Source organism: Lepisosteus platostomus, chromosome 7, assembly GCF_059453375.1.
Source record: "Lepisosteus platostomus isolate fLepPlt1 chromosome 7, fLepPlt1.hap1, whole genome shotgun sequence".
Classification (NCBI taxonomy): Eukaryota; Metazoa; Chordata; class Actinopteri; order Semionotiformes; family Lepisosteidae; genus Lepisosteus; species Lepisosteus platostomus.
In genome coordinates, this window is record NC_142617.1 from 5,512,452 (window position 1) to 5,536,231 (window position 23,780).

Below are 23,780 nucleotides of genomic sequence, written 5' to 3' on the forward strand. Positions count from 1 at the left end.
GGTGCCCTGAGCATTTTTTTTTAAATGAAGAAAGAACCATATGCACAAGGTGAATTAAGTTTTTGGGGTTTCTGATAGCAGAAAAGCTACTGAAGGGATTGAATCTCTGCAAAAGGGATGGCATCTTTCAGAGTTCAGGAATCCATGTGCTGCTCCTTTGTTGTGCTGACAAGCAGCCCATCAGAACTGCCTGACCTCAGCACTGTCACCACTGGGAGGATCTCCTTTTCTGTCAAGCAGTTTCTGGAGCCTATTGATGTCATCAGACAGCTCGGCCCAGCCACAGCTGGTACTGACATTAGCCAGGCTCATACCTTCCTTGACGAGTGGGGAAAAGTGGACTGCTGTTCTCCATGCAGGTCACAAAACAAACCCAGTTTCCATTAATTCTTAAAACAATCTGATGGAGAATAAAAGCCAGTGTTCAGTACCCTCCAATGTTTATAGTAAACTGAGAGATCAGTCTGCACATCACAATCAATGCCTTTTGAAAAAATACTTTGCAATTGACAGGACAGCATTAATAGCTCTTCCAGACTTGAGTTTTCGTATTCTTTTTCAATGTATCAAGTGAACTTGATTTCCTGTGATGTGATTTCAGTTGATGTAATCTCTCTCATTGTACGAATGACTGGAATGAATCTGACTCAGAAGCTAGAGCTCTGAAGTAGGGCAGAAGAAAGTTGTTTAACAGGGCTCTCACTGTGAAATTACAATATAATCCCAAAGATGAAGGGTATCTTGTCTCAAGTGAAAAGCAATTTGCTTCATTTTTGGTCAGTGGTCACGGGACAGTTCAGTTTCTTTTAAATATCTGACCAATTCCAAAAACAACCAAATTATGAATGTTAAAAGCATGAATGGATACAAGTACATTGTTTATAGTATTCCTGGACGTACTAAAATTCTCATTCACAATAACACACAGTGGTTGCCTGTACTGTATTTTTATTTTTCTTTATAACAGAAAATGATCATTTCACAACAGGCTGTCTCAAGCAAACCCTTAAATACGCCCGCCAACACCTATAAATCTGTATCAAAAGTGCAACATTGTATAATTTAGATTACATTTTATTGTCTTTATTAATATTTAATATTTTTAAGATTTATACATCTGGTATGTTAACAAATAACATACATTATCTCTTGTAGAAATACGTAACCCAGATTTACAAAATTAGGGACATGTGCCCCCCACCCAAAACAAACATATACAGAATACACAACAAGCTGAAAATCATGTTCCCTCATCAACAGCCAATCAAGCTACCCAGCTCAGACTGAGTGACCAATCAGGGGGGGGATATGCAGAGGTCAAAGTTCAGGGAAAGGTCACAGCAAAGGTAAAGAAAATCCAACACCTAACAAATTCTCTCAGTGGCACAGTAATTCACTTTAAATAAGCATCAACAACCTCAAACCCAAGTGTGACACCCTCTCACCCACAAGACAGCGCAACACTCTCCACTAAGATTCATCACAGATGATGGTTGTTTATAGATTAACTGCTGGCGCACTGGAGTTTGGCAACCAAAATGAAAAAGGAAATGTAGCACTCCACCTCCACTCAGGGCATTATTAATTATTAAGACTCACTTACGGCAATTTTAAAAAAATATAACAATAACAGACACAGGATATCCTGAAGCCAGGCCACTTGAAATCACACAATCGTCAACTCAAAGCAGCAGAGCCCAGAACAGACCTCTGCAATTACTTTAATTAATCGCACTGGCTGATTTAATTAAATGATTAAAAGAAGCTGGTTGTGACAAAGTACATCCATTTTGTGGTTCACGGGGAAATGGACAAGAATCCCACTGTAAGGCAAGTTTAATGAGAAACTGGCTCTTACAGAAATGCAACATCTGAATTAGAGCAACAGACTTAATATTATTTTACCTCTGGACATCTGTCTGTGCAATTTCACCCCGTGCAAGATCATAAACATGAAGTATACAGAGCCTGCTGTCAGCTTACAAAAACCTGAAAAAGGATTAAAAAAATGCACACAAAGCACTGGAGACTCGGGTTTCCCAGCATGATTTGATTATCCAGACCTAGAGTTAGTGTCTGTTCACAAGAATCTGGTAAGGATAATGCCCTAGCAGTCAGTAGTTGCCCAAGCAACTGTGAACTTCAGATCAGAGAATACAAGTTAGTGTTAAGAGATCTGCAGTAAACACTTCCACACCTATAGGGGGAAGCCTACCCGGGCAGGAGTAACAAAATAAAAAAAAGAACTTGTCCTCTCGGTGGCTGGACAAAGAGGTGAACCAGTACAAGACCAAACCTGCTACACATACATTCTGATCAGCTCCCATTCTGCTGATGGCCCTTGACCCTGGAAGGTAACGGGCAGGTCAGGGGTGGGACCCTCAGCGTGCTGTAGAAGAGAGGTGTGGAGCACGAAACCTTCCTCCAAAAATCAACTGACAGAAAACCACAACAGACGGGTATCTCCAGTACAGCCTGGAAAGGCTGACTGCAGAAGAACAGAAATGCCAAATAAAGGCCGCACTTCACTGCTCGTCCCTGAGCAGTTTCCTTGAGTCCTCTTTTGGCAAAACGTTACAGAGGCATTTCGTAACCCTGTACAGCCATGCGAGTTCAACACCAGACCTTACTATCCACTCCACTGCAGGACTCTTCTACCGCCATACCTCCAGCCCCATTAGCCACACTTCACTGCCTAGATCAGTCGTGTACGACTCCAGACCTGGAGGGGCACAGGGTTCTTATTCCAACTCTGCGTCACCTAACCAAGCTGGTCATTCCAGCACTAACGGACAAACGGACATTTTGCTGTACTGTTGCTAATTAAAAGAGATCTACAGAACCTGTTGGATTCTGGCCCTGGAGGACTTGAGTTGTGCACCTGTAAGCTAAACCAATGAAACAGCTGTCTGGGAGAAAGACCTGCACCGGAGTCCGCGCCACAGACATTTTTGACTGTCCCTGGCAGGATTTTCACAGCTGCTCAAGTCATCGCTTTGTCCAGGGCATTTTAGCACATTTGGCCTGTTTTGTGTTTTTTTTTTTTTTAAACTTGCAACACATTTGGCAGTGGGTCCAGTGCACAAAGGTCAACAGTGTTCACTGGCCTGGTTAGATCTCCCATTCATTTTGCTCGTTTTCCCATGATTGTCCAGGAGTCGTGGAAACAGTGGCCGCGGATGAGGGGTGCAATGATAACAGTCCAGGCAGGAGAGTAAGAGGGAACGACAGAGCGGAGCCAGAGCTGTGCATCACAGCCATTCTGCCTACATTCGGAGACCAGCGCTCCCGACACATGGGCCGGAATTTCACAAGAGGGTCCTGCACAGATAGCACCCGGAGGGGCTGATCTCTCTGTTCTTGCACTTGAAAGTGACCGATACCACTCCCCTCCTCCTCCCTGCATCTTTATCATCTCTGCCAGACAACCGAAATGCATCACCTATCCTCCCACACTCTTTTCAGAATCAAAAGAGGAGAAAAAGAAATACCCCGAGCCCAAGGTGTATGGGGCCACAGGGAATCACACACACCCTGCCCCTAAGAGCAGAGAACTGAAGACACTCTTTCAGATCAGAGCGAACACACGTGTCCAGTGAAATCAATTCAATCTTCACCCCAGAAATTCCCCGTGGAGCAATAGAAAATACCCTTCAAATGCAAAAGACGACCCAGGTCATCACTCTCTCACCATCATAATGACAGATCTTTATCTGCAACCACTCATTGATAGTAACTAAGATGGGATGCCTCCTCTATAAACCCATTTCGCTTAAGTGAAAAATTAAAAACAAAACAGAAAAAGACGACTGATGGCTAAGCGTTCTCAAACATAGCCATGTAAAAGATAGAATTGGAATTCTACTTCGACTGAAATCGACAAAATGGGTTCCTCACAGCTCACTCCCTAGCATGCAGTACTAACGACATTAACGACCCAACACCAGGAACTGATTTGTTCAAACAACACAAGATCACTGCAGCAGCGTCCTCAGACACTGATGTTCCTATATTATAACAAGATGAGCAATCTTTACAAGAGTCCCAAATGTAGAAAAAAAAGATGACACCTTCGCTCCCCTTCGCACAACCTGAATGTTTCTCTCTCCCTCCAAAAACAAAATGCCCACATAAAAATAAGCACGACCAGGAGGTGTCAGGAAATTCAGAAACAGGCTCCGGAGAGGAAAGGGACGTGCTCTGCATGACTGCGTCGGTCTGCAGGTGTGCGTGTGTGTGTTCTGAGCCAATGCACAGTCAAGTTGGAGCTCTGCCAGAGGCCGCAATACCTGAGCAAGTAACCCTAGGATCCTGTGTGTCAGAGTGTAAGCCACCGGGAGGTGCCCTGCAGCCCCAGCCTGGGCCCGCCCACCCCCTGTGCCAATGCCACACTCTGCACAGGGCGCCCACAAAGCCCCCGCGCAGCTGGGGAGGTCCCGGTCCGGCTCCCCTCAGTCCCGCGACTGGTAGAACAGGATGTACCCCGACTCCGAGTTCTTGGAGATCTCCGAGGTGAGCCCGTAGAACTCCTCGATGGCCTGAGCGTCGATCTTCTGCGGGACAGAAAGGCAGACAACACGAGCCTTGAGGACACACAGGGGCACTGCCACTCGAGGGCTGTTTCCCCCTGCAGCTACACTGAGGAGGCAACTGCAGTCACTGCAGTTGTTCAGCTTTAATCCATCAACCCGTTCTCCAGCTCCTCTATTCCACTGGCTGCTGTACGGGACTGGCCAAGTCCCTCCTGCAGAACAGACGTCAATCTCCATGGGGTTAGCAGGTCAAAAGCCATGTTAACAACCTGACTCTGAAGAGGGAAAGGTGCAGTAGAGTTATAAGGGTCAACATTGCTGTGGCACAGGGGATACCTGCCGTCCTGGGGGTTATGATGGGATAGGGTTTTGAGCTGAATCCATCTCATGACAAATACCAGGGCCTCTGGATATGCCAAGCTGCTGCAGCCGAGACAAAAAGGTTTTAAAACTGGATGAGGCAGTCATACATTTGACTTGAGCTTTCGAGAACCTATGGGAACAGTAGTGAAGGTGAAACTGGGACTGCAGCTCAAGCCAAACGTCACGATGCGCCCCGCCCCACATTTCTGATACAGGAGTTGGTCCAGTGATCCCACTGCTGCTGCCCAGTTCCCACTAGAACTCACCTCCACAATATCATCGTCGAACAGCAACCAGAAATCGTGACTTTTCACAATTGCGATATAATGTCCTCGGTTGGGGCCGCTGCAGTGGAAAACGAGAAGAACACAGGAGCGATGAGACGGCGGTTTTTTCCCCCTTCGGAGGTCGGGAATGTTGTGCTTTGGATCATTTTTGTCCTATACAGCCCCTACAGCAGGGGACAATGCAGTTGTGAACTACAATAATTTGCTGGTGCTTTAAAAGGTAAGTACTGTATAGGCTGCTTTTCAAAAACAAAATCCTCTCTCCATCTAACAGCTACAGAGCAACAGTGCACACAAATATATGCTAAACTAAATTGAACAAATCTCCAAAAAGAATCATTTATTAAAGATTCAGTACACGGCATATTTTTAGCTATGGTACACTATTTGAGGCATAGAGCGTTCCCTGTCTGTTGCTTTATTTTGCAGCACTCTCCTAACGTCCATCTGCTTCACGGGCACGAACCCCAGAGGAGACTGGAGCCGACACGCCCATCCCTGCGAAGCCACTGAGACCGCGGGGTGGGAGGGCGGACGGGGGGGTTACCTGCCGCAGTGCACCACCACCGCCACCAGGTCGTAGAGCCGCTCGGGGTTGGTGGCGTCGCCGGAGGTGTTGAAGAGCCGCAGCTCCAGGGGGAACACCACGCGGTAGGACAGCTTGGTGTAGCGGTGCAGCTGGTCCATGTACTTGAACCTCTTCAGGTGCAGAGCCAGGATCATGGGCAGCTTCTTCACCTTCATCCTGGAGCACCGTGGCGAAGAGCACGTGAGCATCAAAACCAGGACAAAGCCCCCCAGTCTACCTAAGGGCTTGATCCACTAGATTTCTGCTGCTGCTGCTTCGTTAAATACACAAAGGAACTAAACACGTCCTCTACTTCTGTCCAAAGCTCTGGTACTATCGGATGTGGTCCAGGTAGCTACAGGGTCTCCATCATACAACTCGGCCTCCTAAGGCCCTGCAGCTGGAGGCTGGACGCTGAGCCCCACCCCCAGTGCACAAACTGACCTACCACTTCCTTAAACCGACACCAGGACTACCCAGACCTATGCTGCCTTGGAGACCGGTGAAGGATTTTGAGAAGACAGGATAAAAAAAAAAAGACAAGAGAGAGCGGACAACAACGGTGGAAACATCTGGATGAGCTGAAAGTGGACAGAGTATCCTCCGAGGAGAGTGTGTGGACAGGCCTGTAGGCGAGGGCAGGTAAGGGTGTATCAGGGGCACATGTGAGGCAGGGGTAGTAGTAAAGGCGTAGGTGGACACAGGTTTTTTTTTTTAGTTCATGGAAAGAAGAGAATCCCTGTATTAACCAGTCTGCAGTTTGAGAGAGCTGGCAGCATGCAAAGTAAAGGTCCCTGATCTGGAACGTCCAAAGCTTCTTTAATCAACAGCACTTTGAAAACTTCCAGAAGATTAATTGGTTAAGGCTAAACTGCTCCACCTTGGTGCTTTGTGACAGGATTTAAGCTGCTGACAACTGAAAGAGACCTCAGGCTCATGGCCCTTCAGGACCAGAGTGCCCTGCTCCAGAGGGGACTGCTGAAGCCCTGGGTGACTCAGGGACACTTGCCTCTTGTGTGCCTCCTGTTTGCTGCGGCACTCCTCACAGTAGTATTTGTACTCGCTGCACAGGGTCTCCGTGTTACTGAAGCCCCTGGGGAAACAAGGAGGGAGAGAGGGGGCCAGAGAGAGAGGAAGCAAGAGAGCCGTGATGATGCACTTCTGTCTTTGGCCTGCGTTCAACAGGCCACCGTCCCAAAAGACGCATTTTATTGCGTTGCGTTATGATTGTTGGCTTCCACTGCCGATTTTTTTTTCAGATCGGTCTTTTCCCCTCTGCGTCTTTAACCCGCCGGCAGAAATAAATCAACCGGCGCGCTGCTTCAAGGGGTGCTTACAGGAGTGCCAACAAGGCCGACCGCGGGGGAGAGCGACTGCGGAAGTAAACACTGCCGTAAATCTCCGTCTGCACAACCGCTGCTCTTCCGATCCAGACCGATGAGCCACCGAGGACGATAACTCGCACAGGAGTCAACAGGGACTTACTGGCAACGAGGAAACAAGCCGAGCCGGTGTGCTTACACCCCCTCCTAACGTTTGTGTTGAAATGACTTCATACTGAAAGACCTCTGTCTTATCACTGTGAACTTAAATTATGGGCTGCGTGATCATATACCGTATACGGACAGACATTCCTGAAATTCTCTGCTCTGAATCAGCGGTTGTGACCCATTTTTCTTGGCCTTGCTCTGTGAGCCTCGGCTCCATTGGAGCACAGCTACTGAGCCATCCTGTCCACAGCGGGCTGGGTGGCGGGCCTCCTGCAGAACAGGGTGCAACTGCAGGTTTTCCCAAGTCTCTTTAAAGGACCTGCGCCCGAAAGACCTGGGGGGCAGCTGTTGAATTGGTGCCGTTACGCCAACAATGAGCTGCTTCGGGCTGTCAACAGGGGAGTGGGGATGAAAACCTGCACTGGTCTTCTAGGACCGGGAATGGCATGTCTACGGTCTGTCTGATCTCCACATCCTGCAGTTCCCTGCACCCCTACAGGCCAAGCAGAAACAATACCCCATAGCCCAGGGCAACCTCCAGTCTCACCTTAAGCAATGAGTGATTGATGTGTTTTGCTCTACATCCACAGAGAGGTCTAAAAAATCTTCATCCTTACTGCTGATCTGTACAGAGGAAGGAGGAGGGGTTGAGAGGGAAGGAGACAGCAAGGCAATAAGGTTTAATTAATGTGCTTCTGTTTCTTTTTGTTTCTATAAATAATGCACTTATTACACGGTACACTGTTCAAACCATCCAATTAATCCATCACATCATAACTCCTGAAATGTTACGGAGCATTTTGGTTTGCAGATTCCAGAATGGCCCAATGAACTGCTCACAAAAATACCAGCAAAAGCTCTGACTTTTGCAGCAGAAAGACCACAGCTCACAGTCTCTGCAGACCCACAACACCCACTGCCCTCCAGTGACACTCTCACACGTTCAGTCCACACCGCAGAGCTCACTCCGGCGGCTCAGTCACTGTCACTGGCAACAGCTCTTCCTCGGGCAGGGAAAGAGTGGCCAAGGAGACACACGTAACAGCTGCTCACATCGTGCAAGAACAGGCCTGATCATACTGGGGTCTTGCCAAGTGTCTTGTTTTCTCTTTTCAAATACAGTGATCTAATCTAAGTGCTGTGGGCATCACTGGTTGTTTAAAACCGTGTCAATCTTGCATGAGGAGACAATCAGAAGGCATCAACAAATACCACAATGCATATGCATGGCTGGGACAAAACTACATACTCATGGCTTTTTTTCCCCCCACGTTATACATTTAAATATTCAAATCACTATGGCACGTGGCTAAGATCCCCACACATGCACAAAGTGAGGAATGAGGAAGTGCAGGCTGACTTCTCAGACCAGCTACCTTTTCAGCTAATCCTCTTCTGACATCACAGACAGCACCACCCCGTACCAGGGGAATAAAGCCAACTGCAAGGGATATGTTCTAGTGCCGTACATTAAGAAAACACTATAACCATATCTACGATACAATGTGCAGAAATCTACAACCAGGCTGGGCACTACACTGAAGGACACATGGGCTCAGTGTTTGTTCGGGTGTGTCCTTCTGCAGAGGGACTTTCTGATCCTGGTTCGAGAATGAGGCGCCTTCAGTCAGTGCTGAAGAGGTTACTGGACCAAGCAATACACCAGATGCAACAGTTAAGTAACTGAGAGAGCTCGAGCATAATGAAAACCAGAAGACCTCATTCTGTTGTCTCCAGGACCAGGGACGGGGTATCTGGTCTGGCAGCATGCTGGCATGCAATACAGTCCCTTCTAGTTTGGTCTGAGCTAGAGGCAGTGAGCCTGGGCACTCCCATTCCATCGCACCGCAAGCCTTCAAGGCCCGTCAGTGTCGAGTCACTCAGGAACGGTGACACGACTAAAGCAGCCGTGAGGACAAGTCCCGAAACCGCAGAGAGAGCAGTGCTGGCCCGGCCCACTCACAGTCTCGCAGGTGAGGCAGCGCGTCTCGTTGGTGAGCGTGCCCTGGAAGATCTCGTGCACCCAGGTGGGCTGGGGCGGGGCGTTGTTGTTCTGCGTGTCCAGCGTGCCGTTGGGCAGGCGGCCGTTCTGCTTCTCCTGCTTCCTCTCATCCTGCAGCAGGTCCGCGATGGTGTTCAGCAGGTAGTTGAGGAACTCGTGGGCATCCTGCTGCATGTAGTTGTCAAAAAGCTCTGGGCAGACACACACACAAACACAAAGGGGGGCGGTATCAGATCAGATCAGGTAGCAGTGTCAGATATGACCCCTCCAGCCCCCGAGGGCCAGAATTCAGTGGGCTTGCTGGGTTTAAATCATCAATAGCTGGAGACCTTAGAAAACCGAGATGGGTATCAGCACCAGTTTAGCCATTAGGTAATGAAACCTCCAGACGCCGGGACACGCCCCATCGACAGGAGCTCACCGTTCTCCTTGCGCAGCCGGGTGATGAACTTCTTCGGGGGGATGACCCCCACTTTCTTCTTCTGGGTGGCGATGCTGTGGAAGAGGTCGGCCAGGCAGGTCAGAAGGCTCTCCTTCCGACGGGGCTGGCTCTTGTACGCCAGGACCTTCTCCCGGAACGGCCGGCAGAAATAGAGCGCTTGCAGGACAGAGTTGCAGTAGCACGTGTTCCCGAACTAAGGGAGGGGGGGGGGGGAATGGAAATTGACAGCCTCAGTTCCTCTCAAGACGCGTGGTTCCACATCGGCTCTCCAGTGGAGAGGTAGAGTCCGAGCAGGAAGCACCATACTCCACTGCCAAAGTTATTCTAGTCCTCCTGCGACACTTAAAAACAGGGTATTACAGGGTATTTCTCCACAGGAGTCCCTTTACGTTTTGTCTACCTCTTCAAGAGAGCTTTAAAGGAGGTACAACCAAAGTTATCATCTCTGCAAATGTGGTAACATAAATGGAGAATATTTGTCAAAGGGAAAAAGTTCTAGTTCTAAATTATTATGCAGTGATATTAATAATAATAATAATACATAAGCACAATGCAAGACGCTAGTAAAACACTTATTAAAAAGCCTTTTTTTTTTTCATTTCCCACATGGGCACCAGGCAGGAGCCGCAAATACTCACGTTGACTAAGCCGAAGTAGTGCTCGTTGACGGGGAACTGCTCTGGGCCAATCTCTTTTTCCAAAGCAGAGGCATTGGCGCCCTGAAACAACACAGGGTGAGCCCCTTTACTGGTCCAGCAGGACACCGATATGGGACAGGGGGCCACCAGAGAGCGCAGAACCTTGTGTGCTCTTCCCACCCCACATGATCGTACGAGCTCTCGTACTGACGGTCTCCCTACGGCGCTTGTGAAAGGGCTCGGCTAACACGCTGTAAACACACCCCCCTTTATTTCTTCGTCTTCACCCGACGCCTCATCCCGGCCAGATGGAGGTTGGCTTTGCTGCCCAGCTACCCCCAGACAGGGCAGATTAATGAGGACAGGGCTGCAATCCTGCTACTCATGCATTTGGACAATCCAGCCCAGCCAATCACAGCCTGCATTCTGGGGGTGTGGGAGAACACTGAGGCACGGGGAGAAGACCCCAGTAAACACGGGGAGAGGAAGGGCTAATTTCCCCATCAGAATGCGCTTCAGCCCACAATCGAACACAGAACCCCAGAGCTCTGAGGCAGCAATGTTACTGCCTCGCCTCCAACACCACCGGGCCCAAATATATTAACTCCAGGCTGATGGAACTGGCCAAGTGGAAAACGAGAAATAAACACAGGACAGGAGCGGCTCCATTTTCATAGAACTGCCTCACTTGCTCCACTCCTTCTCCTAGGCACATATCTGCTCTCCCCAGACCAAGTTAATTTCAAGCCAAACCACCCATCTTGCTGTATGCCCAAGAAGCGAGATTTTCATTGAACCCATGTCTATATTTGTATCATTATCATAATAGCAGGTATGGCTCCTTTAGAGTCAGGACCTCCGCAGGAATGCATCAGCCAAAGTGAAATATTTAATTTTGATAACTATTCTTGGAAAGCAACTCACTTTTCTTAGTTTATATGATACACTGTGAGGCAGAAGTAAGAAAACGACAAACACACACAACACCGATAAGCAAATGCCTTCTTTCCCTGTACTGCTCTGCTTAGACGCTGACTGACTCCGGCCCCCTCTGCAGAGAGAACGAGGATGCAGCCCCCAATTGACTTCTCCCCAGGTGCTGACTAGGCTGCCTGTGGAGTCCGTAATAAGCCTGCATCTCCGAGCAGGAGACCTTGGGAAGCCTGAGATTTCCAGGACATAATTAACACCTAGGAACAGCTCCTGCGACCTGCAAAACAGCAGGCTCCTCGGCAGACCACAGGCTACAAGACCAGGCCCATAGACATTCCCAACACACGGACACAGGCTTCCCCTCCGGCACAGGCACCTGCTTGAGCAGGGATGAGGAATCATGTGCTGAATGCACTGCTGTTACACAGCTGATGTTTGACAATCATGTATGGAAAAAAAATACTGGTCATTCACCCATTGCAATTTAAGTGCTATGCTGCATTAATGTTTCAACGATTTCAACTTCGGTATGTTCACTACAATAATACATTTGGTGATCGGGTATTGTGTCATAACCTGGCCTGTAACTGTTGCATCTTCAAAAGTTCTATTTAAGTGTAGAGTCCATCATCCTTTTTCGTACGTTACGTGAATCGCGCCTACGTTAGTCATAAACACGTTTATTTACGATGACATCCACGCAATTCTTCAATTTCTAACAACCGGAGACAGTGTCACGCAATCAATGCAGTTAACTAGACGCTACAATCTAGTTACACTTGCGAGCAAATACGACCATATGCGTATAATCCACCACAACATTACAACTAACCTGCACCTGCACGGTAAAATAAAAATGGAACAGGATCTTGCAAAATGCACCGGTTTATATTTTTTCCCCCTACTTCAAAACGGTGATCAGATCGTATCCAGCGTCAAACTGCTACAGAAGCTTTCGCTGTTTCGGTGTGACAATAATATGGCCACTTACAAATACTGTAGCAATCGATCGCCGCGCAACCACTTAAGGGTGACATCCTGCTTTTAAAAACAACATGCAGCTCCCGGACAAACTGCACGAACACGGTTAGGCCTGCGAAACCCAGGAGCTACTCTTATGTGAAAGTGAATCTCGGAGCCAGCCAGGAAGCAGGGAAACCGAAATTGCTCGGTCTTCTCCGCCCTCGCCGGTGCCCGGGCACGTTGCGCCAGCAGCCAGGCAAACTGGGCATTTGTCTAAATGTGGGTTTTTTTTTTTAAAGTAAATTGTTGCTTACCATGGTACAAATGGAGGCGATTTTGGAAACTGTCATTAGGATTTCCATCCGCCCAGCGCCATCTTCCACCCAATCACAGTGCGCAGGGAGTGAGGGCGAGCGTGCTGCAGAAGCGGGCGCCCTGCGGACGGGCAGGTCCTAGAGCCGACGGCCTCTCTCCGCGCTCAGGTCGGCCGCTTCGAAACGGGTGCCCAGAAGCGGCATGGGATAAATACAACGTTATTTCCCGCAACAGGTCCGTGCCCTTGGCATGAAATCTCGGCGATGCAGGCAGTTAGGGCAAGGCGGAGATGGGGGGGGTGTGAATCTTCTGTTCGGGGCTTAAGACTCATGCTTCAGCGCCGCAAGAGGCTGATTTCCATCGTGTCCCGGCCGTGCTACCATCGAGCAGGTCCAGGGGAAGGCGCCTGCTTGGACAGACCTGTAAGACGGCGTCCGTTCTGATCGGTTCAGTCAATCAACTGATCCCACGACGTCAGGAACACCCCTCCCTCAGTAGTCCCCGAGAATGGCAGGGTGTTTGGTATTTTCCATCTCAGGTGATTTACACAGACCTTCCCTTTAGGCAGTTACAAGTCCCAAAGAGTGTTGTGCTTGTTTACAAATCGATTAATAATAATAATAAACTTTATTTTATATAGCGCCTTTAAAGGTGGCTTCTCAAAGCGCTTTACAGGATGACAATAACAATAAATAAGAAGACTACAACAATAAATAAGAAAAATTTCACAAGACAGGACACAATTATAATTACAGCAATACAACAATAACAATAGAGGAGACCGTGGAAGATGGTATTAAGAAGAGCAGAGGGGTGAAGAATGGAACCAGTTAAGTAAAGGCTTTTCTGAAAAGGAGGGTTTTGAGTCTGGATTTGAAGGAGTTTAGAGAAGGTGACTCTCTAATATCCTTGGGCAAGGAGTTCCAGAGCTTGGGGGCATAGCAGGAGAAGGCCCTGTCGCCCATACAATGTAGACGGGCTTGGGGGACAGTAAGGAGGGCAGAATTTGAAGAGCGGAGGTTGCGAGGTGGGGAGTAGGGCGATAAAAGTTCAGACAGGTATTGAGGTGCCAAGCCATGTAAAGCCTTGTAGGTGAGCATGAGGATTTTAAAGTCTACGCGGAATTTGACCGGAAGCCAGTGCAAGGACTCCAGGATAGGAGTAATGTGAACACTTGCACTAGATCTGGTCAGGATTCTGGCTGCTGAATTTTGGACATACTGCATACTGTTAATTTTGGATTAATTAACGGTGAGCAACGAAGCCCGCCGGACAGGCTGTCCAGAAGTGTGGTTGGCCACCCCCATGTATGCAATGTTTTAAACATCTGTTATCCCTGATGGAGCCGAAAGCAATATATACCAAACCCCAGGAATTATTAAAACTCATCTTACAGACCCAAAATAAACATTGTTGTTTTAACTGTAATGACTCGACGCCACAAAATAGCGCTAACTCCCGGCTGATGTAATACTACGTTTCTGTTTCATTTGTTGAAGGCAAAGGGAAACATTGCTGGGTCAGAACGATCCTACGCAAAGCAAAGGTTTCATAAATGGCACAAGAGAAACACACTGGCTGACCTCTCCCGCCCCCAGCATTTGCACAAAAACTGCACCCCCCGGCCACCACCTCCAATGCGGCGTGATCTCATTAATCATGTGATAGCGATCTAGGGTCCTTCGGGATAAATAAAATAAACCCGATGCCTTGTAAAAAGTTAGCAAAAAAAAACATGCTATATACTTCAACGACACGGGTTTTAGACTCGTTGCATAGCACAAGGAGGTAAGTCAGATCTGTTTCGAAGCGCCTTTGCATTTTCGATCAGGCGAAGGCGTTGTCCTCCTCAGTTCCACTGTGTAAGGCGGAGCTGGGGTCCTTCGCTCTCTCTTTCCGCCGGACCCTCCATCTTGAAAGCTAGCAGGGGTAGGCAGAGCTCCTCAATTCTTTTTAAAAATAGGGTCTTTATTGCCCAGAAATATACCGCAAGTTTCCCTTGCGCACATCTAGAAGTGTTTCTGAAGACAGGTTGGTTCGGTCTGCGTTTTAAATGACGACCGGAAAGCGGAAAAAAATGTTTCTTTTGTGGGGTGATGTTTCATGAGGCGGACAGACTGCATGGCAGCCCATGTGGGCCCTCTCTGTACTGCGTTCATCTTAAATACAACGTTTACACTTTGGGAGATTTTGGCGGCTGCGGGCCCATATGTTTCTTTGACACAGAGCTGAAATTAAAGATGGCGTACTAGTAGTTGTTTTTGCAGTTGAGTTGCTGTTTAATTTTACATGCAGCGATTTCACGGTCCGGTCACAGCTGAGACTCTCAGCAGTAAGAAGTCCCACGTCTTAATATCTTTGCTTGCTTGATTGCACGCAGGATTGCGATATTGATCATTAGTGTATTTTGCTTTTTTTTAAAGTGCTCTTGGGGTATATCGTTTCTTATTCGGCCCCTTATCAAAATTCACGTTATGTCGTTCAATCTTCCCAAATTCGGTCTATTGATAAATACGCGGAGCTCCCATAACGTAATTTTTCCGCAATGTCGAACTTGCTTCAGGGTTGTATCTTATGTTGTTTCTTACCTATAGGCTTCGGGTGTCAGACTTTTAAAATCTGCTTCACAGGTATCTGTTTACTTTTCCCACTTTATTACGAGTTTTATGTAACGGAGTCACCCTGCACATAAACAAGAGCGTCTTCAAGGCCAATGAGAGCTGGAAGCAGTTTTAAGTCACTCTAGAGATGTTCAGTTATGTCCTTGCACTTGTTTGCAGTGATTAAACTGTCGGCCTCAAGGGTACCTTGACGAGGTTTGGATATGGATGCCGACTTGTGCAGTGTATTCTAGAAGCAGATGCCCCAGATGTAGCTCGGTAGGAAGGAGGTGCAGTTGGGTTGTTTTAACGTGTGACGTTTGTCTTGCAGTTAAGCCGTCGACATGACTAACACCAGGGGCAAGAGGAGGGGCACGAGGTACATGTTCTCCAGGCCCTTCCGCAAACATGGTGAGTATCTGCATTGCGTCTCATACCGCCAGGGCTTCGGGTTCGAATCCAGCTCGGGACATCTGTGTGGAGCTAGAGAGCTCAACCCATACCAAAACTGGGATTTTCTCCAAATGCTTCGTACTTTCCAGCCACCTGCCAAAGACACATCGGCTTTGACTGGCTACTCTAAAAATCATTTTATTTGGGTGGTGTACTTGGCAGAACCAGTTGCCGGTTCTGTCTTGGGACTAAACAGATCACCGAAACCCAGATGAGCTGAATGGACTTCTCATTTCTGGCCTTTCTGCTGATCTAAGTTGAGCCACCTGCTTCAGCCAATAACATGATCTTCTGGGCTAAATATCAACATTAGGTTTGCTGTCACACTTTAAAGGAGCCATTTTTGGTTCTGTAGGTTTTTGGAAGCCCATCCTGTCAGTCTACCGACAATTTATTTTTCCTTCAGTATCAGTCACTTTCAGACCTTTTGTATTCTGCATTTGTTGGGAGTGCTGTGTGTCGTAATTCATTGCCACGACATGCTTCTCTAGTTGCGAATTAAAGGTCAAATTTGATGTATTGGAAGTAAGGATATGCATTGTGTGGAAATTACAATACTTTGAAAATGTGTGCAGTTTTTTATGCTGTGATCTTGATTTGTTCAACAGGGCCTGTTCCACTGTCGACTTACATGCGTATCTACAGAAAAGGAGATATTGTTGACATCAAGGTATGTTGTAACTTGCAGAGTTATAAGACGCAGGGACTTGAATGTAACTCCTGTTTCTCGGTGTTCTGGTCCATTTCATGTCTTGTGATCTACAGTGATGGATATTTTAAGGTTACTTTATTCCAAAAGGTGTTGTAAGAGTTGAAATACTGTTTTTCTGCTACACTAGTGTGAATTTTGAAGCTGCCCGCAGTGTGCACATTTTGAATGGGATCAAACCAGTGTACAGAGGGAGTCTGATGCAGGCAGTGTGAAACTAATGAAGTTTGCGTTTCGCACATTTTCGCATAGGTAGTGTTTCGGGTAAATATATCAGAGCAACTGCTAAACTTTACTCCTGTTGCTCAAGAGTGAAATCACTACCTGCTGAAGCTTGAAAATGTTCTTACAATTGCCTCGCCCACAAACAGTAAATCAGTTGACATTGGGATCTTTTTATATGGACAGAGTACATGAAATCAGTTAACTTCTGTGTCTGCATATGATTCGTGGATTGTAAGTAAGCTAATAAGCACTAAAAAGCACAATGAATATTGGCTCTATCTCTGGGAAATTTGCAGGGCAGTCAATAACAGATGCCTCTGTAATTTATTGTAAGTGAAAGTAGTTTCAACCGACACTGTGATCGTGTAGCAGTTGATTTGATTGTTTTCTTTGAATATTTGTCGTATGTTCTTTTCTTTTATTTTTTTTATTTGATAAAACTTCCTAGGGAACGGGTACTGTCCAAAAAGGAATGCCCCACAAGTGCTACCATGGCAAGACTGGCAGAATTTACAATGTGACACAGCATGCTGTGGGCATCATTGTCAACAAACAGGTTAAGTAAGTATATGATTGTTTTTCTCTTGCTTTGTGTCTTTCGGCAAATGTTGACCTAAAGAGTTGTTCTTTTCCTCGTGGTCTGAACAGTACTAGAGCTTTGATTGGGTGGGAGAAAAACGTTCTTTATGAAAAGCTTTGTTTAGAATTTAACTTTGTGGCGTGTAAGGTTCACAAAACATGTTATTGATCAGTGCGAGACAACATCAATGTGTTGCCAAGGCAGTTAGGACTAAACGTTTTAAGTTACAAAGATTATATTTGTTGGGGGGAAAAGATTAACATCAGTAAAAGTAAATTTTTACAGTGGGAAAGGAGAAGTAAATGAGTGGAAAAAATGTGAGTCGAGGTCACTGTATATTCACTGGTCATGGTAACAGATCAGAGGATTGAAAGGCGCAGGATTTTAAATGTGAGTCTCTCATTCAACATGTTATAAAGCCCATAATCATTCCTGCAGCTGTACCCCATTTCACTTTGCCATTCGGACAGCCCAAGTGTCTTGAATGGTCATTCAGGTGGGGTATATTGAAGTCCTTTTTCAAAACGCAAGTGAACAAGTTGTTTGGCTTGGATCCTGTGAGAGGACACATCCGCGGCTACAGTGACGCGGGCCGGGCGTCGGTATACGTTTTTTAATTTGATGGTTAAAAGGGGCCCCGTGTCACCTTTTCTCTTTGCAGGGGCAAGATCCTGGCCAAGAGGATCAACGTGCGCATTGAGCACGTCAAGCACTCGAAGAGCAGGGACAGCTTCTTGCAGCGGGTGAAGGAGAACGAGAGGAGGAAGATCGAGGCCAAGGCGAAGGGCACATGGGTGGAGCTGAAGCGTCAGGTATGCCGAGTCGGAGACGGCGCCGATGACTCGGCACGTTCTCTGCAGGACTCTCACAGCTGCCCCCCCTGATAGGGGGGGTCCACACTTCCGTTTATTTCCCCCCCCCACGTGGGTGTGCACTGGTTTGATGAGGGAGGCTCCCTGAATATGAAGACTGAAAAGATTCTCTAGGGCTCTTCTGTTGCAGCAGCTACTTACTGCTCATTTGTTTTTTTTTGTGTGTCTGTGGAAGGTATTGGGTAATGGGACACTTTTCATGACGGTTCTCAGAAGTATTGCTATTTGTGCAAAGTGTAAAGACTTGTGAGAAAACTGGTGTTCCTTTAAGAAAGGGCGGTACAGAAGCCCTGAGTAGTGCCCAATACTGATTTTCTGCTCCTGTGTTGGCTTCAGGGAATTACATGATCACTCACCATCCTTCTGAATGGTGACAACTGATAGGGACCCTTCCCCCCTTCTTCCCAATTGTGGAGCATTTTCCCTTCTGCTAAAATTGTCTTAGAGCAGTCAGTTTGTGCTAAATCTTAATATAACCTGCGAGTTATAGCTTCATTCAAGCATCGGGGGGGGGGGGGAGGCACGGTCATCTGACGTCTTCTGACTGTTGGTCTTCTTTGTTTTTGCAGCCTGCTGCTCCCCGGAAGGCGCACTTCGTGACCACCAAAAATAACGAGCCTCAGCTGCTGGAGCCCATCCCCTACGAGTTCATGGCATAAAATGTCCTGCACGGCCAATAAAGACATTTTCACAAAAGGTCTTGGCTTGAATGATCTGTTTTCAGCTCTGATTTGAGTGTGTGTGTGTTTGTAGCTCTGGGAAGAGAGGCGAGTGGAGTGTCGGGGGCTGCTGGTGCTCAGTGATGATCCTCCTCTTACGATTGCCCTGTGAGGCAAAGTGAGAATAGTTTCACCGGCGAACTGAGAGCAAACCAGCGCTGACACAGTGAGGCTGGGTGAACGACAAGCTGCCTGTATTACTGTATGTGCTTCTGTTTGTAACAGCCCCGCTCTCATCTCTTCCATGCTTCATCTTGTGTGGCTGCATGTTATGTTTTGGTGGAGCTTGGAACAAGAAATGGCCATTCAGCCCATCTAGTCTGGTTGTAGCCATTTGATGGATGGTTCTCTTTCTTGAAAAGACCCAGGGTATCTGCTTCCATCACATCGACAGGTTTGGTCTGAAGTTATCGTTTGCAGCCCTGTAAGAAACTGCCGTAGAGTTGCTAGGAGTTTAGTCTTCAGACTTCTTAACCAAGTCACAATAGGTACTGGGATGGAGCGAGCACTTGTCAGCAATTGCAGATGGTAATCTTTACAGATCTGGAGCCTTTTGAGGGGAATTGGAATGTGCAGTTTATGTTCCCTGGGTCCATGGTACATAACTTGGGGGTCTAAGTTGAAAACTATCTGGAAGGTAAAAATGATGCAGCATATATAATGACGTGACATTTTTAATTTCATGTCAATGTAGTTGAATGTTTTACTTATACCTTTAGGAAGTACTAATATGCACAGATATAGAATAGGTGTTACACATATACCAATAGTTAACCTAGTAAAGTCACTCAGTGGGAGACATTGTATCTAGCTGTGAGTTTTGAGGATAGGTGTTTTTCAGAAAAATATCTTGGAATTACACAGTGCTCAGACTTCCAGAGTAATGAACTTGGAAACAGCCTTGCTTTCGAATAAAGAAAACTTTTATTTGTTTAATATGGGTGTAGTGCAGCTGGTCTGGTAAGCACTCCATCATTCTGTTGTCCATTCTCTGGCTGACATACGAGGGCCTCAGACGTTTGCAACACTGTCAGTTTTGCGCTGTTGGGAGTTCTGCATATCTTCATCTTTAGGCATACTGAACATTGCATAGACAGGTTCCATTATCTGCAGCACACCTGGGTGTAAAAACAAAAATTCAACTCCGAAACTCTAATGCAGCCACAGTGAGCCCCTCCCCATTCGGAGAATGAGTGTAAGGTCAGAATCCCCGGCTGTTGTGGGGTGGGAGGCCAGGCATGGAAACAGTGGGGCTATTCGGAGTATTATGGGCTGCAGTAATGACACAGCACCTCCGATACCCCTCGAGGTCATTGTTCATCATCGTAGTGTCATTTAGCTGATTCCAGGCCTTCTGTGGATCTTGTGCAAGAGGGCCAGAGCCACTATCCCAAGTGCTTTGAATTGGTTTTAATATTTAAGGTATGCTGCCAGGGAGAAAAACAGTCCATTGTGTAGCTGGACGTATATAGTCCACCACCAGCCACCCTGATTGCCAGGAGAGGGGAAGATTATCTTATTCCTTGCGCATGCAGGGTAGAAGCTGAGGGAAACACTTTCAAGAAAAGCCCTGTGCTGCAGATAACAATGAGTAGTTAAGTGATTGTCATCAGGGAGCATCATGGGTGACACTGTTGGAAATGAATTCTTTCCACGGAGCCAGCTGATCTCCCAGATACTCCAAACGTTTATATCCCTCTGTTGGTTTTTCAGCTCCAGGATGTCAAGTTGCCTGTAAAAAACTGAACAGGGCACTTTTTTAGAAGAAGAGTAGGGTTAACGCTATTTAAACGTGTTAATAGTTCAGGTGGGGGATGTGTTGAGCAATTGTTTGCTTAGTGACACAGAAAACCTCAGAGAATGGAATTCTGCAAGGGGTGAAGTGGGATCTGTTTTATTTCAATTTCTATTTTTTTGGTGCCAGTAATGCTGAGTCTATATCCCTCACATGCATTCCAGCTGCTGAAGAGTCACGGTGGGTTGTGTCTTGCGTACACTGCTGTTTTCCCCAGCTCGCTACGTAAGGGTTAGAAAAATCCTGCGGGGTTTTTTTCTGCTGTTTTGACACAAGTTTCTCTTTTGGGGTCTCCAACCCCGTTCCTGGAAATTTTCCAGTCCAGCAGTTTTTATAGGTCACCAGTTTCTATAGACGTGTATTAGTCTAACTATGACAACTTAAACAAGGAAAGTTGTTAAAATATGAGTGTACATCTTTTAGATGGACAGAAATTTCAGAATTCTATGAATTCACCTATGTTATCACAATATAAGCCAACAGTGGGTTAGCACTACAATTGTTCTAAGTGTCTGGCCACCTTCCCCTGGCCTTTACCAGTCATGGCCTCATATTCATTCCCATCTCTGAACCGGCTTCATCACTGTTCTTCTCACTGAGAGCTGGTGTGTGGGGAGCGTACTGGTGCACTATGGCTGGAGTTGTAGGTGGTGCTACACACTGGTGGAGGAGGGGAGTCCCCAGTACCTATAGAGTGTTATATACGTGTAAGGATGATATTATTATTATTTACGTCCATATACATATAGTACACGTCTGTTTCTGGGAGGGCAGTAGGATTCGTGACAGCTAACCTGTTGTCTGACTCGCCCTTTAACTTGCTTTCTTCTCAAAGTGCTTCGTTGGGAAATTCACCGGATGTGAAGTGTTCCTTCCCTAGTGCCGACATTCTGCTGTTATGTTGGACTGTAACGAGAAACTTAATAAGTTATTTTTGCCAGACACCCTCAGTAATAAGAGAGGCATGCTGGTTAATTGTGCTGTACAACGATCTCCGGACCTGGGCAGGCAGCGAGGTTGCTCTGTTAGTCGTTCATCACAAACATATGAGTGTTTCAGTAAACCGGCGTGCAGTTTTGTTTTCGAGGTGTATTAGAACATGGTACGCATGTCTACGTAGCTTGCCGGGATAGGCTCCGACTCCACCCCGAGACCCTGAATTGCATGGAGAGAGTATCTTTATTATCCCCAAGGGGCAATTTGTTTTTACAACAACAGACTATAGAAACACTCACAGATGATGAACATGTACTGTAAATAAACAAGAGAATCATTTGTTCAGCAAGGTTTTAGCCACAGGTACTAATGAAAACTTAAGCCTACAAAAACAGTGAGTAAACGCTATCTCAGACAATAAACTCGTCCACCTCTTTTCAGATCACCAGAATTTCCCTGGATTGAGTATTCCATATACTAGACTGACACCGTTTCTTATATTAACATTTGCCCGCAGCGTGTTTATCACACACATTCTCTGCTGCTGGCGTGCTCCGTAATAGTACATAATTAGACAATGGGCGCACCTACGTTATCACAATATAAACCAATAGGGGATTAGCACTGTAATTTATTCAAAGGTGTATTTTGATAATTGGATATTAAACGTGGGTTTTTTGTTACCAGTTTCCACAGTTTTGCGTGTTTGTTTTTCGGCCGTATTGTTCACCACCAAACAATATTATATATTCAAATTAGTTCTGTGTATGTCCTAATAGTTTGTAGTGTTACACTCCTTGCTGGCTTGCTAATATAACTGAATACGTAGTTTGCCCAGACAGAAAATAAAGGACGTTAGCGTGCAAGTAGAATAATCTTTTATTTTTGTTTTTACGCCACCTTGATCGTGAAAAATAACTATTTCCAGTGTTCAGTGCTCTATTTCAGTATCAAGAGATTGGTTTGTAGCCTCCTCCGTCCTAATATCTTTTCCCCATTGAAACGGGTTTTGTAATATGTGGAATAGTGCTAGAATTGCAATTAAATCTGAGAATTTTCTTAAGCATTCGTCTGGGGTATCATTTACAGTTTTGTCCAAAAAATGAAAAAGAAGATATTTCTGCACTGGAATTAGTACGGAGAAGATCGAATAGATCCAGTTCACGATTGGACTCAAGGGAATATCCAAAACGGACAGACAGAAAGAAAACGCTGCGAGTTAACCTGATTCAAGCCCTCAGAGTAATCGACAAAGTCAACTCCCTGGACATCTTCTGAATCAACACCCAAACACAAACGGACATTTGAGCTGAGGACAGGTGTGGACATGCTGCCGAAAATATCCTGGCTTTTTTTTTTTAAGAAACAAGAGCCTTGACCCAAATTGCTACAAACACCTCTTTAGACGATGTGAACGACTTCCTTCCGTTTGTAACCTTTCCTGCGTTCCCGTTTCTCAGTTAGATCCCGATTAGCAAACCGTTGGGACCACAGCTGAAAAACCGAATAACCAGTCACTGCCGAATTGATACGTAGCAAACATTTTAATATGTGAAGGACTTTATGTTGCAGCCCGTTGCTAAGGCAACTCGCCGCTGTGTTTCTGCAGAAGTTACTTTCTATTCCTGCTCCTTATTATCTACCAAATTACTCTGTTCCCTCCTTCGAATCGTCCAGATCTTTTTAATTGTCCAGCCTCGCTGCTTCTTTAACTGAGCGTCGCTTCCTGTAAAATGTCATGTTATGCGAATCCATCTTTGATCGCGTCTGGGTTTCGCTTCATTGATAAGAGGTTGTTGTTTTATTTTTTACCTGAATCAAATTACTTTTCAAAGATGAAGAAGCCAAAGGCACGGAACTGTTTGTGCGAGTGCTTTCATGAGTGGATCTGAAATAGCCATGTGATTATATGTCACTCCAGGAAAGAAACACATGACTTCACCAAGACAGCTAAACAGACATTATACTGAAATTAGAAGACACTTGGGGCCTCAACCTGTTAGACGCAATGTTTCGTGCGTTTTCAGCTGTTTCGTGCAATATAATCTTATTGTACGTTTAGGGGGGGGAATGTTATTTGCGTCTAGTTTGTAAACCGGCAAACCCGTTTCAGAATATACTTTAGCACTGAAATAAACTCCATCACTTCTTGATGAACCGTCTTTCGGATGAGCCGTTAAACCAAGGTCCTGACTCTCGGTGGTCATTAAAGATTCCCGGGCATTTCTCGATAAGAGAAGGGAGATATCACGGTGTCCGGGTCAAATTTCCCTCTCGGCCTTTACCGTGGCCTCCAAACTGTCCCCATGTATGATTGGCTTGCACTTGCCCTGCGATGGACTGACGTCCCGTCCAGGG

The 23,780-nt window shown here is 46.4% G+C and overlaps 2 protein-coding genes and 1 non-coding gene across 3 annotated transcripts; 2 read left to right on the forward strand and 1 right to left on the reverse strand.

Annotated features, from left to right (window-relative positions):
• Positions 1-931: 931 nt before the first annotated feature.
• usp12a (ubiquitin specific peptidase 12a) lies at positions 932-13,074 on the reverse strand. The gene is made up of 9 exons (XM_088638802.1): positions 12,533-13,074; positions 10,323-10,403; positions 9,664-9,877; positions 9,204-9,433; positions 7,788-7,864; positions 6,760-6,843; positions 5,730-5,927; positions 5,162-5,240; positions 932-4,553 (listed from the first exon to the last, which is right to left on the reverse strand). Exons 1-9 carry the CDS (start codon positions 12,578-12,580, stop codon positions 4,452-4,454), a joined length of 1,113 nt encoding a protein of 370 aa, XP_088494928.1. The 5' UTR covers positions 12,581-13,074; the 3' UTR covers positions 932-4,451.
• Positions 13,075-14,372: 1,298 nt separating this feature from the next.
• On the forward strand, positions 14,373-18,668 carry rpl21 (ribosomal protein L21). Its single transcript, XM_088638804.1, has 6 exons — positions 14,373-14,462; positions 15,465-15,544; positions 16,195-16,256; positions 16,969-17,081; positions 17,762-17,912; positions 18,542-18,668. Exons 2-6 carry the CDS (start codon positions 15,478-15,480, stop codon positions 18,629-18,631), a joined length of 483 nt encoding a protein of 160 aa, XP_088494930.1. The 5' UTR covers positions 14,373-14,462; positions 15,465-15,477; the 3' UTR covers positions 18,632-18,668.
• LOC148657981 (small nucleolar RNA SNORA27) lies at positions 17,541-17,673 on the forward strand. The gene has a single exon (XR_015940662.1). It is a non-coding gene; the product is annotated as a small nucleolar RNA SNORA27 (small nucleolar RNA).
• Positions 18,669-23,780: the final 5,112 nt, after the last annotated feature.

Coding starts and splice junctions, on each gene's coding strand:
- usp12a (XM_088638802.1), bottom strand. CDS start 12,580: ATGGAAATCCTAATGACAGTTTCCAAAATCGCCTCCATTTGTACCATG. Junction 5,241..5,729: donor GTGGTGGTGCACTGCGGCAG/GTAACCCCCCCG, acceptor TTTCCACTGCAG/CGGCCCCAACCGAGGACATT. Junction 4,554..5,161: donor TCGACGATGATATTGTGGAG/GTGAGTTCTAGT, acceptor TCTGTCCCGCAG/AAGATCGACGCTCAGGCCAT.
- rpl21 (XM_088638804.1), top strand. CDS start 15,478: ATGACTAACACCAGGGGCAAGAGGAGGGGCACGAGGTACATGTTCTCC. Junction 15,545..16,194: donor CAGGCCCTTCCGCAAACATG/GTGAGTATCTGC, acceptor TTTGTTCAACAG/GGCCTGTTCCACTGTCGACT. Junction 16,257..16,968: donor GAGATATTGTTGACATCAAG/GTATGTTGTAAC, acceptor AAAACTTCCTAG/GGAACGGGTACTGTCCAAAA.